At 32.6% G+C, this 17,842-nt stretch overlaps 2 protein-coding genes across 2 annotated transcripts in view; both read left to right on the top strand.

Moving 5' to 3' along the window:
* The window catches only part of LOC126694576 (3-ketoacyl-CoA synthase 20-like), a 75,538-nt gene that overhangs the window by 52,095 nt on the left and 5,601 nt on the right, over positions 1–17,842 (top strand). The window lies entirely within an intron of this gene.
* LOC126694577 (3-ketoacyl-CoA synthase 20-like) lies at positions 2,626–6,201 on the top strand. The gene is made up of 2 exons (XM_050390929.1): positions 2,626–3,609; positions 5,234–6,201. The coding sequence occupies exons 1-2, from the start codon at positions 2,890–2,892 to the stop codon at positions 6,017–6,019; spliced, it is 1,506 nt and encodes a 501-aa protein (XP_050246886.1). The 5' UTR covers positions 2,626–2,889; the 3' UTR covers positions 6,020–6,201.

Here is a 17,842-nt window from a genome sequence, read left to right on the forward strand (position 1 = left end):
CTTATAGGAAATTAACTTGGACAATTTACAAGTATTGAGTGTGTTGCCTCTGATATGACATAGAATTTCGTTTATATCCAGGTCCGAATGAAGGCCTTGGCCCCACTTCACCCATAAAAACGTTAAGGATTTAAGCCTTCATTAATTAAACAAAGACCCCAAAATTGCATTAAAAGGAGAGAAAAGTTAACAAATGCTCTAAAGACATTAATTTTTTTTAAAAAATTTAGGAAAATATAATTTAAAAAATTGATTTTCTGAAAACTTTTTATATTTCTCATAAAAATAGTATCAAAACTTTCCAAAAATAATTTATTAATAAATACCCTAAGAGCATCCACAGCAATGGAGCTAAAAATTTAGTTTTTTAGCTCCATCAAAAGTTATTTTATCTATTTTACATATTCATATGCTGCAGCAGTGGATCTATTTTAGCTTTCAACACAATAAAATAATATAAATATCATAATAAAATAATATAACCCCTACAATAAAATAATATATCCCACTATCAAAAAACATCTACAACACCGACCACAACCATCTCTAGCATCAGTCACACTCACAACCACCACCACCACCACTAGTCCACAGCAGGCAAAAAAAAAAAAAAAAAAAAAAAAAAAAAACCCAAATCACCAAGCACTCCGATCGACCACCCACGAGCAAGCACAACACCCACACCCACAACCACCACCACTACCAGTCCATAGTAGGCAAAAAAAAAAAAAAAAAAAAAAAAAAAAAACCCAAATCACCAAGCACTCTGATCGACCACCCACAAGCAAGCAACACCACCCACGCCCACCACCACAAAACCCACCCGAGCCACCCACTAATGCCGACGAACCCACCAACGCCGATCTACCCACACAACCACCACCACCACCACCGGTGAGACAGAGAGGCGATCGGTGGCTTGGGTTTGAGGCGATTAGTGGCTTGGGACGGCTAGGTCAGGCCGGCGGCGGTGAATGAAGGAGCTTGAGAGAGTGATAGTGAGAGAGGAGAGTGACGGTGAGTTTTGAGAGCGGCTTTGGACGGCTGGGTCAAGCCGGCGGTGGTGAATGAGGGAGCTTGAGAGAGAGAGAGAGAATGAAATAATATTTTAATCACCGGGAATCAATAAATTTTTTTTTTTTTTTAGCTCTCATGAATAGTACACATCTATCTATAGATGTGCACTGTAGCAGTGGAGCTAAAAAAATAGATTTAGCTCCACTGCTGCAGCAACCTTTTTGTGTTTGTGGAGCTAAATTTTAGCATTATACCTATATAGCACCACTGCTATGAGTGCTCTAAGAACATAAATTAACTGAACTCTTAAAAAAATCTCAAAATTGTATATTGATATTGATATTGATATTTTAAAAATGAAAAATATAGGTTGGTTTTGCATTTCTTGAACTTTCTCCATCTCCAAGAAGATCCCAAAATATTGATTTAATAGAAATCTAATATGATTAAAACCTTAAATTGTTTCACCAAAAATAAATTGGTATGTGCTTGTTATAAATGTGTCTAATAATCATTGACTATCAATTTTCCTAACAACCTGTAAAATAAATATTAATAAAAACTATATTAGTAATTTTGAATCTTAAAAACAAGAACGCTTTTTAAACAAGATAAAATATAAAGTGTTGAATAAGTAGTATTTAACTATAAAAAAAATTACTAAAATTTATGACATTGGGTTTCAAAATGTATTAAGCCAATCCTGTTTATACCGAATCTAGCTAGCTAGGTGGCATATTACAAAGGATCGTTATCTTGTGTTTAGCAATCGTAATAATTGTGGGGTTGGAATAACAGAGGTATCATTGGTGAAAGCTGAGGAACACGATCATTGTTTTATATATACATATATTGTATTGATCCGGTTGAGCCACGTACGTGATCGAAGAACTTATGTACATGATGAGCTCAATCAAACTAATCTGAGCAAAGATCTTGAATGTAGCGTGTCATTTCTATCCGTATCACACATATTTTATGCATATCTTAACTGCATACTTTTGATCTGGCAGTTTTAATATCATATTTAACTGTTAATTGAATGAAATATTCACAAGAAAAATGTTGACCAAGGTATAGAAATAACCATTAAAATATGAGTACTCTGCCAGAAGAGAATAGGTAAAATGTCACGTAAGGTAAAAAAGTGATATAACAGTAGTGTGAAAACAGTGAAGTTACTAACATTCGAGTGACTTAGTTGGTAAAATACTTGATCAACGAGTTTCAAGACTTGGGTTCAAGCCTCAAACAATTAGCTATGCGTTGGTATTCCTTATATCCTATTTCCATCCCAAATGGTCGGCCTAAAAAATAAGTGAGATCCTCACATAAACTAGGAGTATGGAGTCTTACTCATGAGCGAATAGAGTGCTACTATAGTTACGCTCAAGTAGGAAAGTTATACTAGTAGCCCCTCTACCCATTTTTGTTAACCAAAAAATAAAACAGTGAAGTTGGTGCAAACTTCAGAGATATTAATTAACTACCCTTAAAATCAGAGATAACGGCCAACAAAATAAAAATAGTCCAAAGGTATGGACAGCAATAACAAGCACATCTACATATTAATTAACTACCCTTAAAAAGATTATAAAGGAGCTTCATAGATTGCATTCCAACTCCATTCTCAACACATTCAGCAAAAAAAAAAAAACTCCATTCTCAACACTACACCTTTCCATCTGGGTTGGCAATTTATCAGTCTCTCTCTCTCTCTCTCTCCAAACATGTTAAACCTACTTTTCAGTTCAAATCCTTTTGTATTCTCATAATTTTACAAAGTAAGAAGTTTCAATTTTAGGCCACTAGACTACTAGAGCAGCCAAAAAGAAAAACAAAGACAAAGGGTCAATTTGAGTTTGTGTTCAAATGGGGAATGAGAATAAACAAAACCAAGACAAGGAACCAAATTCAACCAAACTTAAGTACGTGAAACTTGGTTTCCACTACTTAATCTCCAATGCCTTGTATCTCTTTCTTGTGCCCCTCACTATAGCTTTGTCTCATCTCTCTGTTGAAGATTTCATCCATCTCTTCCACCACATTAAGCTCAATCTCGTAGTAGTAATTCTATGCACAATGCTTACATTTATCCTAACAACCTTTTACCTCATGAGTCGTCCAAAACAAGTTTACTTGTTGGATTTTGCTTGTTACAAGCCAGACTCATCTCTAATATGCAAAAGAGAAACTTTCATTAAAAAAACTAGGCTTGTTGGGGCCTTCACAGAAGAAAGTTTAGCGTTTCAAAAGAAAATTTTGGAAAGGTCAGGGTATGGTGAAAAGACATATGTCTGCAAAGCACTATTAGATCTCCCAGTTAGAAATTTATGCTTGGAGGAAGCAAGGAAAGAGGCAGAGATGGTGATTTTTGGAGCAGTTGACCAGTTGTTAGCAAAAACTGGAGTGAAGTCTAAGGACATTGGGATTCTTGTTCTGAATTGCAGTTTGTTGAATCCGACTCCATCACTGTCAGCTATGATTGTCAACCGGTACAAGCTTAGAGGGAACATTTCATGCTATAATCTTAGCGGTATGGGCTGCAGCGCTGGACTTGTCTCTATAGACCTTGCCAAACGGTTGTTACAGGTAAGTATCATGAGATTAGATAATGACTTTCCATTGATTTGAGTAATTTTTTTATATCCGGAAAAATAAATAAAATCTATCTACCAAGCATGCATATGCTTTGAAGTTTTACATAAGTGCTTCCGAATCCATTATATAAAAATGAATCCTTAGTTTTACATCATAGGGAATTAATTTATAGACTTTATAAAATTTAGTTTTCAAGTAAAAAATATATTTATATCTCTAAGAATACCATAAAAAATTATAATCTAACTATTTAAGAACAAAACAAATAGAATATATCCCCAAAACTAAAACCATGGATTATATATTAATTAATGAGTAGTAGCTAGGATACTATCAATTTTACTACATTAAGCTTATAAGTTGGTTTTACCAATTACAAAGAAGCAATTTAAATATTCACTTATCCCAGTAGTTGAAAGTTACTAATTAAATTCATTATCATATCAAATTGCAAAAGGTTTTCCATAATTAATTACATTTTGCATTCAGATAGCACATGAGTACTTCTGTCCTACCAGAAGGCTTGTTACACCGTGTAAGAAATGAATGAGGTTGGAAGCATCATTACGAAAGTTCATTTTAATGCAATTTGTTTGTTTGCTGGAAATTATCTTTCCAGGACCGTACGTTTTCCTTCATATATCCTTGTATTTAATGAATCAATAATTATATGAACAAAGTTTTCCGCGGAACCTATATCAAAACTTCAAGACATCACCACAGTGATGCGGTAGTCATTCTACAAGTATAAATGTTTGTGGGGATAAGGGTCGTGATTTAAATCTCCAGAAGGAAGTTTTATACACATATATACGTAGATTAGATTAGAGTAAAAATTTTATCTTATATAAAAAATTAATTAATTAATTAAAAAAAAAAAAGACTTCAAGAAATCACTTCAAATTTATTATGTTCTGATTAATAAGACTATTTGTACATACTATTCAAATAAGTTACATGACTCATTAAAAATATTATGCGACTAAAAGTATATATAGAATTATAGATCTTGTTTTTAATCACCACGCAATGGATTGGAGAATGTTTCTTCTATATTAGTTTGGTGATAAATTTTATTAAAATTATATTACGTTAAGACCGAAAGGAATTAGGATCACATATACTCTCTCTTTTTTTAATGGAAAAAGGACTCTATATACTAGTTTGTCTTCCAGGAATGTATGTTTTCATTTATATATCATGTAGTTTAAGTGATAATCTAGTGATAATGGAATTTTTAATCTTTAATGGTGTCCCATTTAGCATGGAGTATTTAGCATGTAGTTAATTGATTCTTGTATTGCATTTAGACTTTCATTGATTAATTAATTAAAAGTATATATTGTGCCACTTTTTTAGAATGTCTTTCTATTAAATAAGAAATAAATTTATTGATTTTTAAATAAAGTGACATAATATATATACTTATATTGATGAAAAACTAAATCTCCCCCCATAGAATGTATGTATAATCGTTATTTTGAAAAAAAAAAATGAAAAAGATCATATTCTTAGTCAGACTAAATGTATATTTTTCTCAAAAAAAAAAAAAAAAAAAAAAAAAAAAAAAAAAAAAAGACTAAATTTATATAATCGAAACCTCACTTTGTGACAGGTACGACCAAATTCCTATGCTCTAGTGGTGAGCATGGAAAGCTTGACTCTGGCCGGGTACGATGGCAATGTTCGCTCAATGCTTATCCCAAATTGTCTCTTCCGTATGGGTTCAGCAGCAATTCTTTTAACAAACCGATCATCCGATCGCCATTGTTCAAAGTATCAACTGGTTCATGCTTTACGTACCCACAAAGGTGCAGATGATAGAGGTTACAATTGTGTCTTTCAAAAAGAAGACATAAATAATCGACTTGGCGTTGCACTCTCCAAAGACCTATTGCCAGTAGCTGGAGAAGGTCTTACAAACAACTTTACAACATTAGGGCCATTAGTCCTGCCCTTATCTGAACAAATCCTATTTTTGGTGAATTTCATGGGTAGAAAAGTTTTTAAAATGAAGATAAAACAATATGTTCCAGACTTTAAGTTGGCATTTGAGCACTTTTGTATACACGCAGGAGGGAGAGCAGTGTTGGATGAGTTAGAGAAGAGTCTTGGACTTAGTGAGTGGCATATGGAACCCTCAAGGATGACTCTTTATAGGTTTGGGAACACTTCTAGTAGTTCCTTATGGTATGAATTGGCTTATACTGAGGCCAAGGGGAGAATCAAGAAAGGCGATCGAGCATGGCAAATTGCATTTGGGTCAGGGTTCAAGTGTAACAGTGTTGTGTGGCGAGCATTGCGAACCATTAATTCAGCAAATGAGAAGCATAATCCTTGGATAGATGAGATTGATAGCTTCCCTATTCATGTGCCTGAAGTAGCGCCAATTCATTGTTAGACGTGATCCTTAATTATAGGAAGAACATTATGCATTCATGTGTGTTATTAATTTCTTTTAAGTCTAGAGACAACTCTTTCCGCAATCTATTTCACAACTTGTTGAGAGGTTAAGTTGTAACTACTGCAATATTATTTTTATTTGGATATATCTAAATAAATAAGAGATTGTTGTGCTCGTAATCACATAGGAAATTTGGGACCATAGAACTTATTCAACTTCGTTTAAGGTTGAAATTTTAAAGGACGTATGGACCGCGTCAAAACTTACATGGAAGAAGTAATCATCTTAATCGATGCAGCATTTGCATCAATATACATTTGATAGAAAAATGTGTTAAATTTACATATTTAAACCTCAAAATTACTCACCTTAGTCAAGCTAAAGACATGTAAATTTGTAAAATTCCTATAGTAACCATGTAAATATACACGGTTACTATAGCTTTGTATATCATTTTTTTTTTCTCTCATTTCTTATCTCATCAAATTCTTCTCTCTCTTTCTCTCTATGAAGATAATAAGAAATAAAGAATGAAAAATGATTATTGAAGTAAAATAGAATGTAGAAGAATAGATAATCTAATTAATGTTTTTGAAAAATGGTTGTATAAAATAGAAAAATAATTTCTTATACTAAAATAGATAGAAATTGTTACACAGGCTAATACAAATACTCAGAGGCCAGCGCTCCATTACTAATAGTATGGAGATCGAAGTACCCTTCAATAGATACACCATACATGGTCTCACAATGAAATTTTTTACCAAAAAAAGAGGTTTCCAAGTCTAGCTCGGAGTGTTGTGTTTGTGTTGGTGACAAATTGACAATCCATAACAACAAGATGTAAAAATAAAAAATAATTATCAAAAAAAAATTACAGAATTTTGATATTAAATGCTTTCCAAAATGGTCAGGATCAACAAACCATCAGATCTAGTAGAGTAAAAACTTCCCCTATAAAATAATTTGTTTAGAACAATATCCTTTCTAAAAGAAATATTTAAGACTATCACAATATCAACCACGCATCGGTTTTGGATCACACCACACTTGTTTCTCAGATTAAGTTGGTTCTTCAAAAATACAAAAACAAGAAATAAACAAAAAATAAAAAACATATCACCATGTCAGTCTTAGCGTTAAGACAGGTCTTTCACCGGACAAGTTAGGCAATAGTCTAGGACCTCAAGTGGGAAGACCCCCAATTTTAAACCAATAAAAAAATCTCTTTACTTTAAAGGAGTGTTAATTAGGATTAGTCCATTGAGAGGGCAAGAGTCTTAGAATACCATTTGGGGCAAACCGTTCTGCGTAGGCCAAGTTGGGCCCAATACTAACTAGTAAGCTCAAGAGAAGTCAGCAAGGGGATAGTCAAATTAAGGTCAGTAACCGAGTACTGTCAACGCCTTTGGAAAATCCACCACCGAACACTATTTGACATCTGGAACAAGTTCCAACAGAATCCTCTGAAATTGTGAGGATTCCTTAGGATACAAACTATTTTACAAAAAAATTTACAATTGCTGATGTAGTGAGTAATTATTAGTAAATGAAAAAGTATTATTAATGGTGAGTCTAAATGAAAACTAATAAGAAATTGGTCACATCAATATTTTGTAAAAATGTTGTAAAATAGTTTATGGCTATAGCATTAATCTTGTTAATAAACTATATTAAAAAAGTTTTTTGACACTACTTTTATGGAAAATATAAAAAGTTGTCAACTCAGTTAATTACTTTATATTTTCTTATGAAAATATTTTTAAAAATAATTCCTAAATTAACCAATGCCCTTATTTTTTTTTTGAGAAACCAGACTAAAAGTCTGGGCTTTTATTGAAAGGAAATAAGAACCAACAGTTCAGTGAACATCAAACAGAAGCAAAGACACTAAGTCATCAGGTGGTTCATTCAACCAGACCTGAGCATTCCTATAAGCTTTTGCTTTTTTTGCCAACGCATCAGCCACACTATTACAGACTCGACTGGTATGAGCAAAGACACATGATTCAAACACCAAAGCTAGACTGCGAATGTCTTCTATAACGACACCGTAAGATGAGAACCCTGCACTGTTTTGGTTTAGAGCATTGATAACCATAGTTGAATCCCCTTCAACAATCACTCTCTGTAACCCAATTTCTGCAGCGAATTCAATGGCTTTCCGGCACGCTAGAGCTTCCATTTCAGCAACCGTATGAGTCAGCACCATTGGGGAAGAAACTGCACCAACAAAGTCACCTCTCCAATCTCGAACAACGACATCGATACCAGCCAAATGCGCCTCCCTGAACACTGCAGCATCGAAGTTGACTTTATGGAATTGTAAGTCAGGTTTGATCCAATGTTGCAGGGCAGGAGGGGGAGGGATAACTGGTTCAATCTGATGGGCTGCCAGAAAATCTTGCAGCAAGTTTCCTGCCATTGATAGGATTTGGTCCGTGGCTCTCACAGGCCGACCGAAATAGATGGCATTTCGCCGGTTCCACAGCAGCGACGCTGCAATGGCGAACACCTCCTTTCTATAGTCCTCCTTAACCTGCAAAAAAAGGGAGAGTAAGTCGCTAAAACTTTGGGGTTGGGGGAGATTTGCTTGGTTAAAACAGTGGGATGAGCTCCAAACGGACTCCACTTCTCTGCAAGTCCAGATAGCATGCAACGGGTCCTCGGGGTAGAGTTTGCAAAGCTCACACTGGTCAGATGGTGTAATTTTTCTCCGGAACAGGTTACTCTTAGTAGGAAGGGCATCATTGCACGCTCGCCAGATGAAATGCTTAAACTTGTTAGGAACTCGAAGCCCCCACACTGCCTTCCAAAACTGATTCAGAGCAGACCGGTTTGAAGGCTCTGCCTGGCTGCCTTCCACCCCAGAACCAATGCCCTTATTCATTGGTTAAAAAAAACAAATGCTAGCCCTAGCTATATGTATATATATTTCATTAGTAAACTAAAACTTATTTATTGAATGTCATAAGTTAAAATAAAATGGATCAATCAAGACAAAATAAACAAATTCCACTTTCTTCATAAAAAAAAATAATAATAATAATAAATAATTCCACTTTACATACTCATTTATATTATATTAACCTTTGATAAAATATTACTTATCCTAAAAGATTAAGTTAATAAATAAAAAATGTATATTACGCGAACTTATCCCATATCTTTATCCCTAATTCTAGCATGACCATATAGCTAAATTAAAGGGAATCAATATGTCCTTGATTTTAATCTCAATCAAGGACGTCCTTAATTAGCTCCCTAGATCAACTATATGAACCACTTATCCAGACTTCTGTATATATTCATATGTACAAAAATACCGAAATGATAGCAAATTTAATACAAAGGTTAACACTTTTTCTCTCTTTCTTCCTTCTGTCACTTTGTTCTTAAATCAGGTAACTATATATATTATTTTAACCATCACAAAGAACAGCATAGAATGATCCCAACTGTAAATATATCTCCAGAAGTGAAGCGAGTGATGCCATGGTTTAAAATCTCAGTGAAATATCGCAAAAATATCAGTATTGTAACAAATATCCGACCAGCTCTTCCTGTATTTTTTAAATCAAAATGAGATTTTAATAGGTAGTAATCAATGAAGGACAGCTGCTATCAATAAAAAAGACAGTTGAAGAGTAGAAAACCCAGATAGTCGTCTCCATTTACTTCTGTACCATGCAATTGTAACGGTGCTGATTAAAGAGTTATGATGCAGAGCAATATATGGATTATGGATGGTGCAACTGCCTGTCTCTCAATGCATTCAATTTTTTTGTAGGCATGCGGGAGAGAAAGTCAGAGTGAGTTATAGCAGTTTGCACAAGACTGGCACATTGCACTTGCTAGCATTATCTGAAAGTTTGCAATTAGTGCACTGAACTTTGAAAGTTAAGGACATATGGTAACAATGTAACATGGTTCGATTTGACGCAATTCACATGGTTTTGCTGGCTTGATTGGGAACAAATACGTAGGAAATAAATACTCTGCAGAGTATCATTGATAAGATTTCAACTGTGTGCAAACGGTAGATAGTGCTTTTAAGCGGGGCAGGTCTATGTATTGGTAGAAAATTAATTTATCCGTACTTTAATGATTAAAAACAAGAACCACATTTTCTTGACCAATTAGACAAAATTGAGAAACAACCACACACGAAAGAGATAAGATTTGTATTCATCGGGACATCACAAATCTCGAGGTTTTAAAGATTATAATTTAAGGGAGTACTTCTCAAAAAAATAATAATAATAATTTAAGGGAGTAACAACTTGTATCCTATGGTCTCTAAAATAACACATTAAACCTTTAGGTATTAAAAGATAACCAATTAAACTTTATGATTTTAAATGTCAATAGTTTCTATGAATTGTCATATAACTTGTTGTGAATTTTTTTTTAATCAATTTAATAACTATGAAAAAAGTGTAAAAAAACTTGTCTCATTGGATTTATTGAATTTCATCCATACTTTAAAGATTAAAGACTAGAATTAAACTTTCTTGACTAATGTTAGATAGAAAATTTTAATGAAAGAAAAAATATTTTTAAAACTTATAAATATAATTTAAGGGTGTAACAACTTAAATTCTATAATTTGAAGAAAAAACAACACACTAAGGTTTTAAAAGATAACCAATTAAAATTTATAATTTCAACAATAACAATAGTTTCTATGAATTGTCACATAACTTGTTATATGAACTATCAATAATACTCCGATTAATTGTCAAATAACTTGTTATAAGGGTACTTTATAATTCGTCCACTAAATAGAATATCTCTCATCATATAATAATGGATTTAGCTTACCTACAGTATTTTTTTTAACTAGAATCTCCTTTTTGTTTTAATAAAAATTTGTCACATTACCCTCTAACTAAATAAAATGTAGAGATTAAAACTTACTATCACTTGTCATTGTATATTTAAAACAATAGGAGATGTCCAATTAAAAAGTAATAAAGGTAAGCCAAATCTTATAATTAATAGTGGGTTTTTTTTTTTTTTTTTTTTAAATTTATCCTCTATTGTCCTTGTTGTCAAGGTATTTGGCATATAATTATTAATGAAAACTAAGTTAAATTTTGGATTTTGAATAGAATTAATTATAGATTTTTAGGAATCTAGTCTTCAATATTTTTTATCTCCAAGAGAAAATTTTAAATACTAACCCCAAAATTATACACAAAAAATGCAAGGAATATATTCGTGGGCTCTATAACTTGTAATAACTTATCCTTGATATGGGTATTAGTAAGTATTGTTAAGCATCAATGAATGGGGTGAGTTCATTTCAAAGACGTAAAAATGACATAAAAGAAAGCTTCATTCCCCTTCAATATCTTCCAGCTATAGTATTTTTGCCTTGGTGGATCTCTCTCTCATTGATGAAAATCTGGATTTCACTTTTTCTCTCTTCAAAGGGAAACTAGATGTTCAACATTCAAATTCCAAAGTTTTTTTTTTAATTGGAAGCAAATCGTGATGTTGAACACTTAAATCTCTCTCTCTCTCTCTCTCTCTCTCTCTCTCTCTCTCTCTCTCTCTCTCTCTCTCTCTCAAAGTCACACTCAATCCTAAAAATCATATCAGCCCAAGACACACATGTATGCACAATCACAATAGCACAAATCAAAAATAAGAAAAAAAAAATGAATACTTGATTTCACTAATAAATCAATTTCAAAATGCTTATTGAGAGAGAGAGAGAGAGAGAGGAATCCAAATCTAGATTTGCATTATAAAAAAAAAAAAGTAGAATATTTGCTTTAGGTGAAAAAATAATAATAATAATAATAAATCAAAATTCATTTATGTTGAATATCTAGATTTGCTTTGGAGAGAATAAGTGGAATTCAGAATTTTTTTGGAGGAAAAAAAATTAGAGTAAGGATTTTCATCACATCTATAATTTAATCCCTTCAAACCCTAAAATCTTGCTATCTATTTTTCCATTAACAATATAGTATGCCTTTCTCTTGCCATACATGAAAATCGGTTCAATAAGTTTCTTTTTTCCTTTTTTTTAGGGAACAATAAGTTTCAATTGGACAGACTCCCTGCAATTTCTATCAATAAAAGTACTATGAATTAAAAGGAACAATGAAATATCCTAATGAGTCGCTTAGCACGGGTTCCAGTTAGCTCAACTGGTAAAGTCTCTGATGGTTGTATAAGAGATTTGGGGTTTAATCCCCGCCTACACCAAAAACTGATTGGTGTTTTAGTCTGATGATAAAGAGCTATCATCAGGAGTAGATGCCATAGGTTGAAACTCTCTCAAAAAATAATGAGTCGTTTAGCGATTCTATTCAATATCATGAAAGTCAAAATAGAAAAAATATATATTTTTAAGTTGTTATCCAAAAAATAATCTTTGGTATTACACTTAAAAAAAAGGGTATATTCAAGGTGAAAAAGAGTCAAGTTATTGAAGTTGTATTTGGGATAAAAATTTTTATATGTTAAAAATTTACTTTTATTTTTCTTTATGAAAGGGTACTAAACCAAGAAAAATATAAAACAATACCTGTCAATATATATAACTAGAGGAGGCTTTGGTAAAAGGTAACCTAAATATCTTTAATCTTCTAAAAAAAATTTATTAACTAATTGAAAGTAATTTTAATAAAGATTCAATTTAATGCAGATATAAGTATATAAGAATAAATATTGATTTTAAATCACTAGTTAAGATTGACTTAAGATTAAGGAATAAAACATCCAACCCCCTTAAAATGCAAACTATTTACACCAACATCATCTCCACACACAAAAATAAATAAATAAATAAAAATTACACTAATACCCCCTAAATGAGAGGCTTTAAAGAATCTTGAATTTCCTCTTTCATCCTCCACTTAAATTGTCATTCACACTCCCTCTAATAGGAATTTCAAGATTTTCTAAAATATTTGTTTTAAACATTTTTTCAACCGTTGCTCTAAAGGAAATTAACGAAAATAATTTGTATTTTAGGGAAGACGAATGCCTTATTCCAAACAAAATGGAAGGCCATGATTGTAAGAACATAAAAACTTAGGGGAGATTACAATACTTGTCCCAAATTAAAATCGATGAAATAAAAATCCATAAGTCCATAAGAGCATTCTCATTAGCATCTTTGATACATTTAATTTATTTTATATGACCACTTTAAAAACACACAAGACATCTCGTTCTTTATTTTACAATCTATCACACTAGAATAATACATTTTCTCTTTTTCCCACATACTTTTTTTATTATAATTTTCTTCTTCTTAGAGGAGAGGGAGAGAGAGAAGATGATCAAAGATAGAATCAGTCGTCTGATTGAGAGAGAGGAAGGAGGGAGAGTGTATAAAATAAAGTAAAAATTCAAATGAATGTTCCTAAAATATTCTTTATCTTTAGATAAAATGATGCAGTGGGTTTCAAGTGATTTGTTTGTTACAAGATTTTGCATTACCCAATGGGAATCCTCTAACTCATCTTTCAATTGAAAACTCTCACTAACTCAGGAAGTCATTCGACACACCTAGTGATAAGAGGTCTTGTTCTTTTGTGAATATAGGGTATTATTGAGCATGTGGGTGTAGCTAGTATTACCAATTACTTTATATCATTATCATTAGATAGGCGCTATTATAACAATGAGAAATGTTAATCAACATCATAAGAATATTGTGTTAGGTTCTAAGACTTTAGGAACTAATGTATTAGAACTTCAATTTGTATTGTGTTGGCAAACCATGATCAAAACATAGAGTCTAGGTTTAGGCTTGTTCAAAGTGTGTTTACTTGTAAAATTGGAATCAAGTGATTGCAAAAATTATTGGATTAGATCTGCAAGGCTCGATCAATAGAAAATTAGATTTGATCAATTGAACCACATGCAGATTTATTTTTCTATAGAAATTCCAATTCAACCCAGACCCGTTTGACATGTAGGGTTTTTTGTTTTACTCTAAGTATAGAAGGAAAAACTCTAGTTACATTTTAAAATTCTTTTGTGAGTTATGTGTTGAAGCTTTTGTGAGATCTAGAGGTGTTTACCTTCATACACACACTTAGGGTTATCAAGATCAAGATTCATGTCAAGAACTTGGTGATCTCTTCAGTTGCTACATAAAAAACTTTAAAGAAAATATGAAACCTTTGAGTGGAGTCTCAAAATCACAAGTAAGAAAACTTGTGGTTGTAATGGATCAAAGAAAGAAATAGTTCGTGGACTTGGAGCTATCATGTAGTCGTGGTAGTAAGTTTTCTATGCGAGGTAGTAATAGGATATTAGTGGTCTTAGTTCTATTGTAAAATTTTCAATTCTTTCATAGTGGATCTATTTTACCTTGAGGATAGTTAGGTTAAATCCTCCCCAAGTTTTTTACTGATTTGGTTTTCCTGAGTTATCATATCATTGTATTCTTTATATTTCCGCATTATTTACATGATATAATTCTATTGTATTAACCTAAATCTGAATAATTTATCTAAGTAATCACTTGGCTAAATAACTAGGTTAAACAACTTGTGTTAAAGGGTCTAAAAACGTACAAGTGGTATCAAAGCATGTTAGCTCTTGTGTTCTTAGATCTTTTGATCTAAGAGTTGATCCTTAACCCCTATTGTGGTTCTAGAATATATCCCTATTGAATGTCAGAATGCTGACATCTTCACCAAACCTCTTGATAGAAGTTCGAGGTACTTCATCAGGTGATTGGTGTGATTCTGTATCCCTAGTCATCCTTGGCTCTTATTGTAAAGTTGTGATTTACAAATATGTATTCTGATGGCTTTTATTCCGTGTCAAATTTGATTGTAATTTTATTCAATCTTTTGTACCCTGTATTTATTGTGGGATTTTTTTGTAAGGATTGTGTGATAGAGAGAGAGAGTGTGAAGACTCAAGCAATTGAAGTCAGAAGATTTCTCACGGGTAGCTCGCAACTAAGCATCCTGCAAAGTGAAGCATGTGCCTTGCGCATGACTAGAATGCGAAGAGTTAGTACAGATGGAGACAACTGTATTTCGCAAGTATTTCACGGGTAAGGCCTTCCCACGAGACACCCGCGAAACATTCTGTTCTGCCAGACTATACTATCTAATACACACTTTTTGTACCCACACTATATATACCCACATTACCCACAAATGTTAAGGAGTGTTTCTGAGAGAAAACTCTAGCCAAACATCTTGAGAGTTAGAGATTATCATACCTATATATCTCTACACATAAGCTTGTGGATTTCCTCAACTCCTACCTCTCCATTTCCATACCATTGAGAGGTTGATAGCCCAAACACTTACCACACCCTTTCAGAGTGTTAAGTGAGGTTTTGGCGCTGTTGGGAAGCATTAGAAGAAGTCAAGAATGGCAGATACAACATGGAGCTTGTTGCGGGATCCGGAGAGCTAGACAAGACACGGTTCTGAGAAATCTTGTTGGAGTAGGAGCTTGGAGGGCTTAGGTATAGCAGGTAGATTAGGCTTGGAGGGTCTCTTGCTAACCCATGTATCCCAACTGATTGTCTAGTGAATCGATTACCGTTTGGAGGGTGGCGGAGAGGTTTTTCGCCGAGTTTTTCGATTTCCTCTTCGATAACACATCGGCATGTTATCTATGTTTGCTTTCTTCTTCCCTACTCTTTTGCATTTCATTTTACTACTGTGATTATATGAATATCTGTTAGAGTAGTTTGTTTGTTTATCCACTCGCATTTACACTATTCCGCACTTAGAATTAAGTTAATGTAAAATCTATTGAGCCGTAACTTTTATTTGGGGGTCTAAACAGTTCTTGTGTTTTTAACACATTTTCGAGCTGTCACTTATGGTCCTTGTGCTTCATCTCAATACTCTTTGTGACCATTCTTCTTTTGTTGTTTTATTTTCTTTTGTGGTTTTAGGATTTGCATTGTATAGCATTCATGCATTTCATGATAGGTTGTTTTTATTATTCCTTTAAAAAAATAAAAAAAATAAAAAAAGAGGAAGGAAAAATGTGTTTTGTATTATATATATATTGGATTTGTAATCAAGGTTGGCCATATTATCTTTACATAACATGCCTATGTACCTTGTTTAGCTTGGATAAGCTTATTTTACTACACTTTGCTAGTTTTAGCTATGGAGTGCATGTTGTGTAGGAGTTATTTATAGTTTTTGATCACATGATCTTGATTTTGAAGTCATATGATTTTGATTGTTAAGACTAGAACTTAATGAGAAAAGCATAAATAACAATCTCACCACTATTTACTAGCCAATCATGAACACCTTAGTGCATATCATAAGATTTTGTGCTCGAGAAAACTAGTGTAGCACATGCACAAAAAGAACATAAGCTGTTGCCTCAGTTTAATACTAAAATTGGTGTGTACATTATTGGGCTATAATAAAGATGATACAATAAAATAAAATTGGTATGTACATTATCTGGCTAATCTAATAATTTCACAATGAAATAAAATTGGTGTGTACATTTTGAGGTAAAACAAAAAAATTACATGATTGCAAGCTTGTTTTCGAGGAGATGTGGAAGCTATATAATGTAACTCTTTAGGTGATAGTATCTTTCAAACTTATGTGATGAATATTGTAGAAACTGTAATTGAATACTATCTACATATCACCTCATATGTATCTCATGTTATTGCTAGTTGCACACACTATACAAGTTATTCTTTGCTAAACTTAGTACATAATATTGTGTATGAATTTGATTTGGCCATTTAAGATTATATGTTCCTTGATTTTGATGCAAAGTATGTTTAATGTTTGACTTTTTGGGGACAAGAAGGTTGAAAAACTTGTTTTTGAAAGATCTGGGTTGAATTCATGTATTTTTGAAAAACTTTTAAACTTATACTCATGCATTTCATTCATAAAATATAGTGGTTTGAGTGGTTTCTACATAAAATATCCTCTGTTTTTCAAAAATGTCACTTTTCTAGATTTTCAATCAATCAAAGCTATTACTCGACCAATTGAAATTGCGATTAAAATTTTGGTTTGAATCTACTTGACTCAATCGGTACTTGATTGATGCTTGATTGATTGAATCTATTTTTCGATCAATCGAAGCTCAATTTCTACCGATCGAATTTCGAAAGCTGAGTGTTTTAAAAAAAGGTTTTCTCACATGTTTTTCATTATTTTCAAAAAATTTCAAACACTCTCTCTCACTTTTTCTCTTCGACCGATCCAATCTAAGATTGTTTGTCGTTTCCTTCCACAAATCTCTCCAAGGTTTTTGTCCTCAAACACTAGTAAGTCTTTTATACCCTTTCTTTTTCATTAAAATCACATGTTTCATGCATTTTCATTGAAAACTTCGAACAAAGCATTTTATGGATTTGAGATCAATTAAGTTGTTTTTAATCAATTTTGTTCAATGGGTTTTTGTTCTTAGATATTATTAACATGACTCCCATGCATTAATTTGCTTAATTTGTTGTTTTAAGAACAATTGAAATTTCTAGGGCTTGGAATTTTGTGAATTTGCGGATTTTGTTCAATTGGGCTTAATTTGGTAAAATTGACTTGTGCTATTGATAGATTAATTCATTATATGATGTTTTCTAACTAGTATAATGGTTAATTATTCAATTTGGTTGAATTTTTCAAATTGTGTTTTTCAAATTTGGGGTTTTTGGACTAAAACTCTATGATCAAGTCAATTGATGGTTTATAATGTATAATTGAACAAATTTCAATGCATTAGAGCATGCAGCTTATGTGTATTCATTACATGCATCATATAGATTGTTATTTATTGATATTTTTGTCCTCTAACCCTCTCTAATGCAATTTGCCCTTGGTTTTC

Source organism: Quercus robur, chromosome 8 (assembly GCF_932294415.1).
Source record: "Quercus robur chromosome 8, dhQueRobu3.1, whole genome shotgun sequence".
In the NCBI taxonomy this organism is placed as follows: domain Eukaryota; kingdom Viridiplantae; phylum Streptophyta; class Magnoliopsida; order Fagales; family Fagaceae; genus Quercus; species Quercus robur.

Bases quoted from the DNA above. Each gene is read 5' to 3' on its own strand.
- LOC126694577 (XM_050390929.1), top strand. From the start codon at position 2,890: ATGGGGAATGAGAATAAACAAAACCAAGACAAGGAACCAAATTCAACC. The intron at 3,610-5,233 runs GTAAGTATCATG...ACTTTGTGACAG, and splicing joins TTGCCAAACGGTTGTTACAG to GTACGACCAAATTCCTATGC.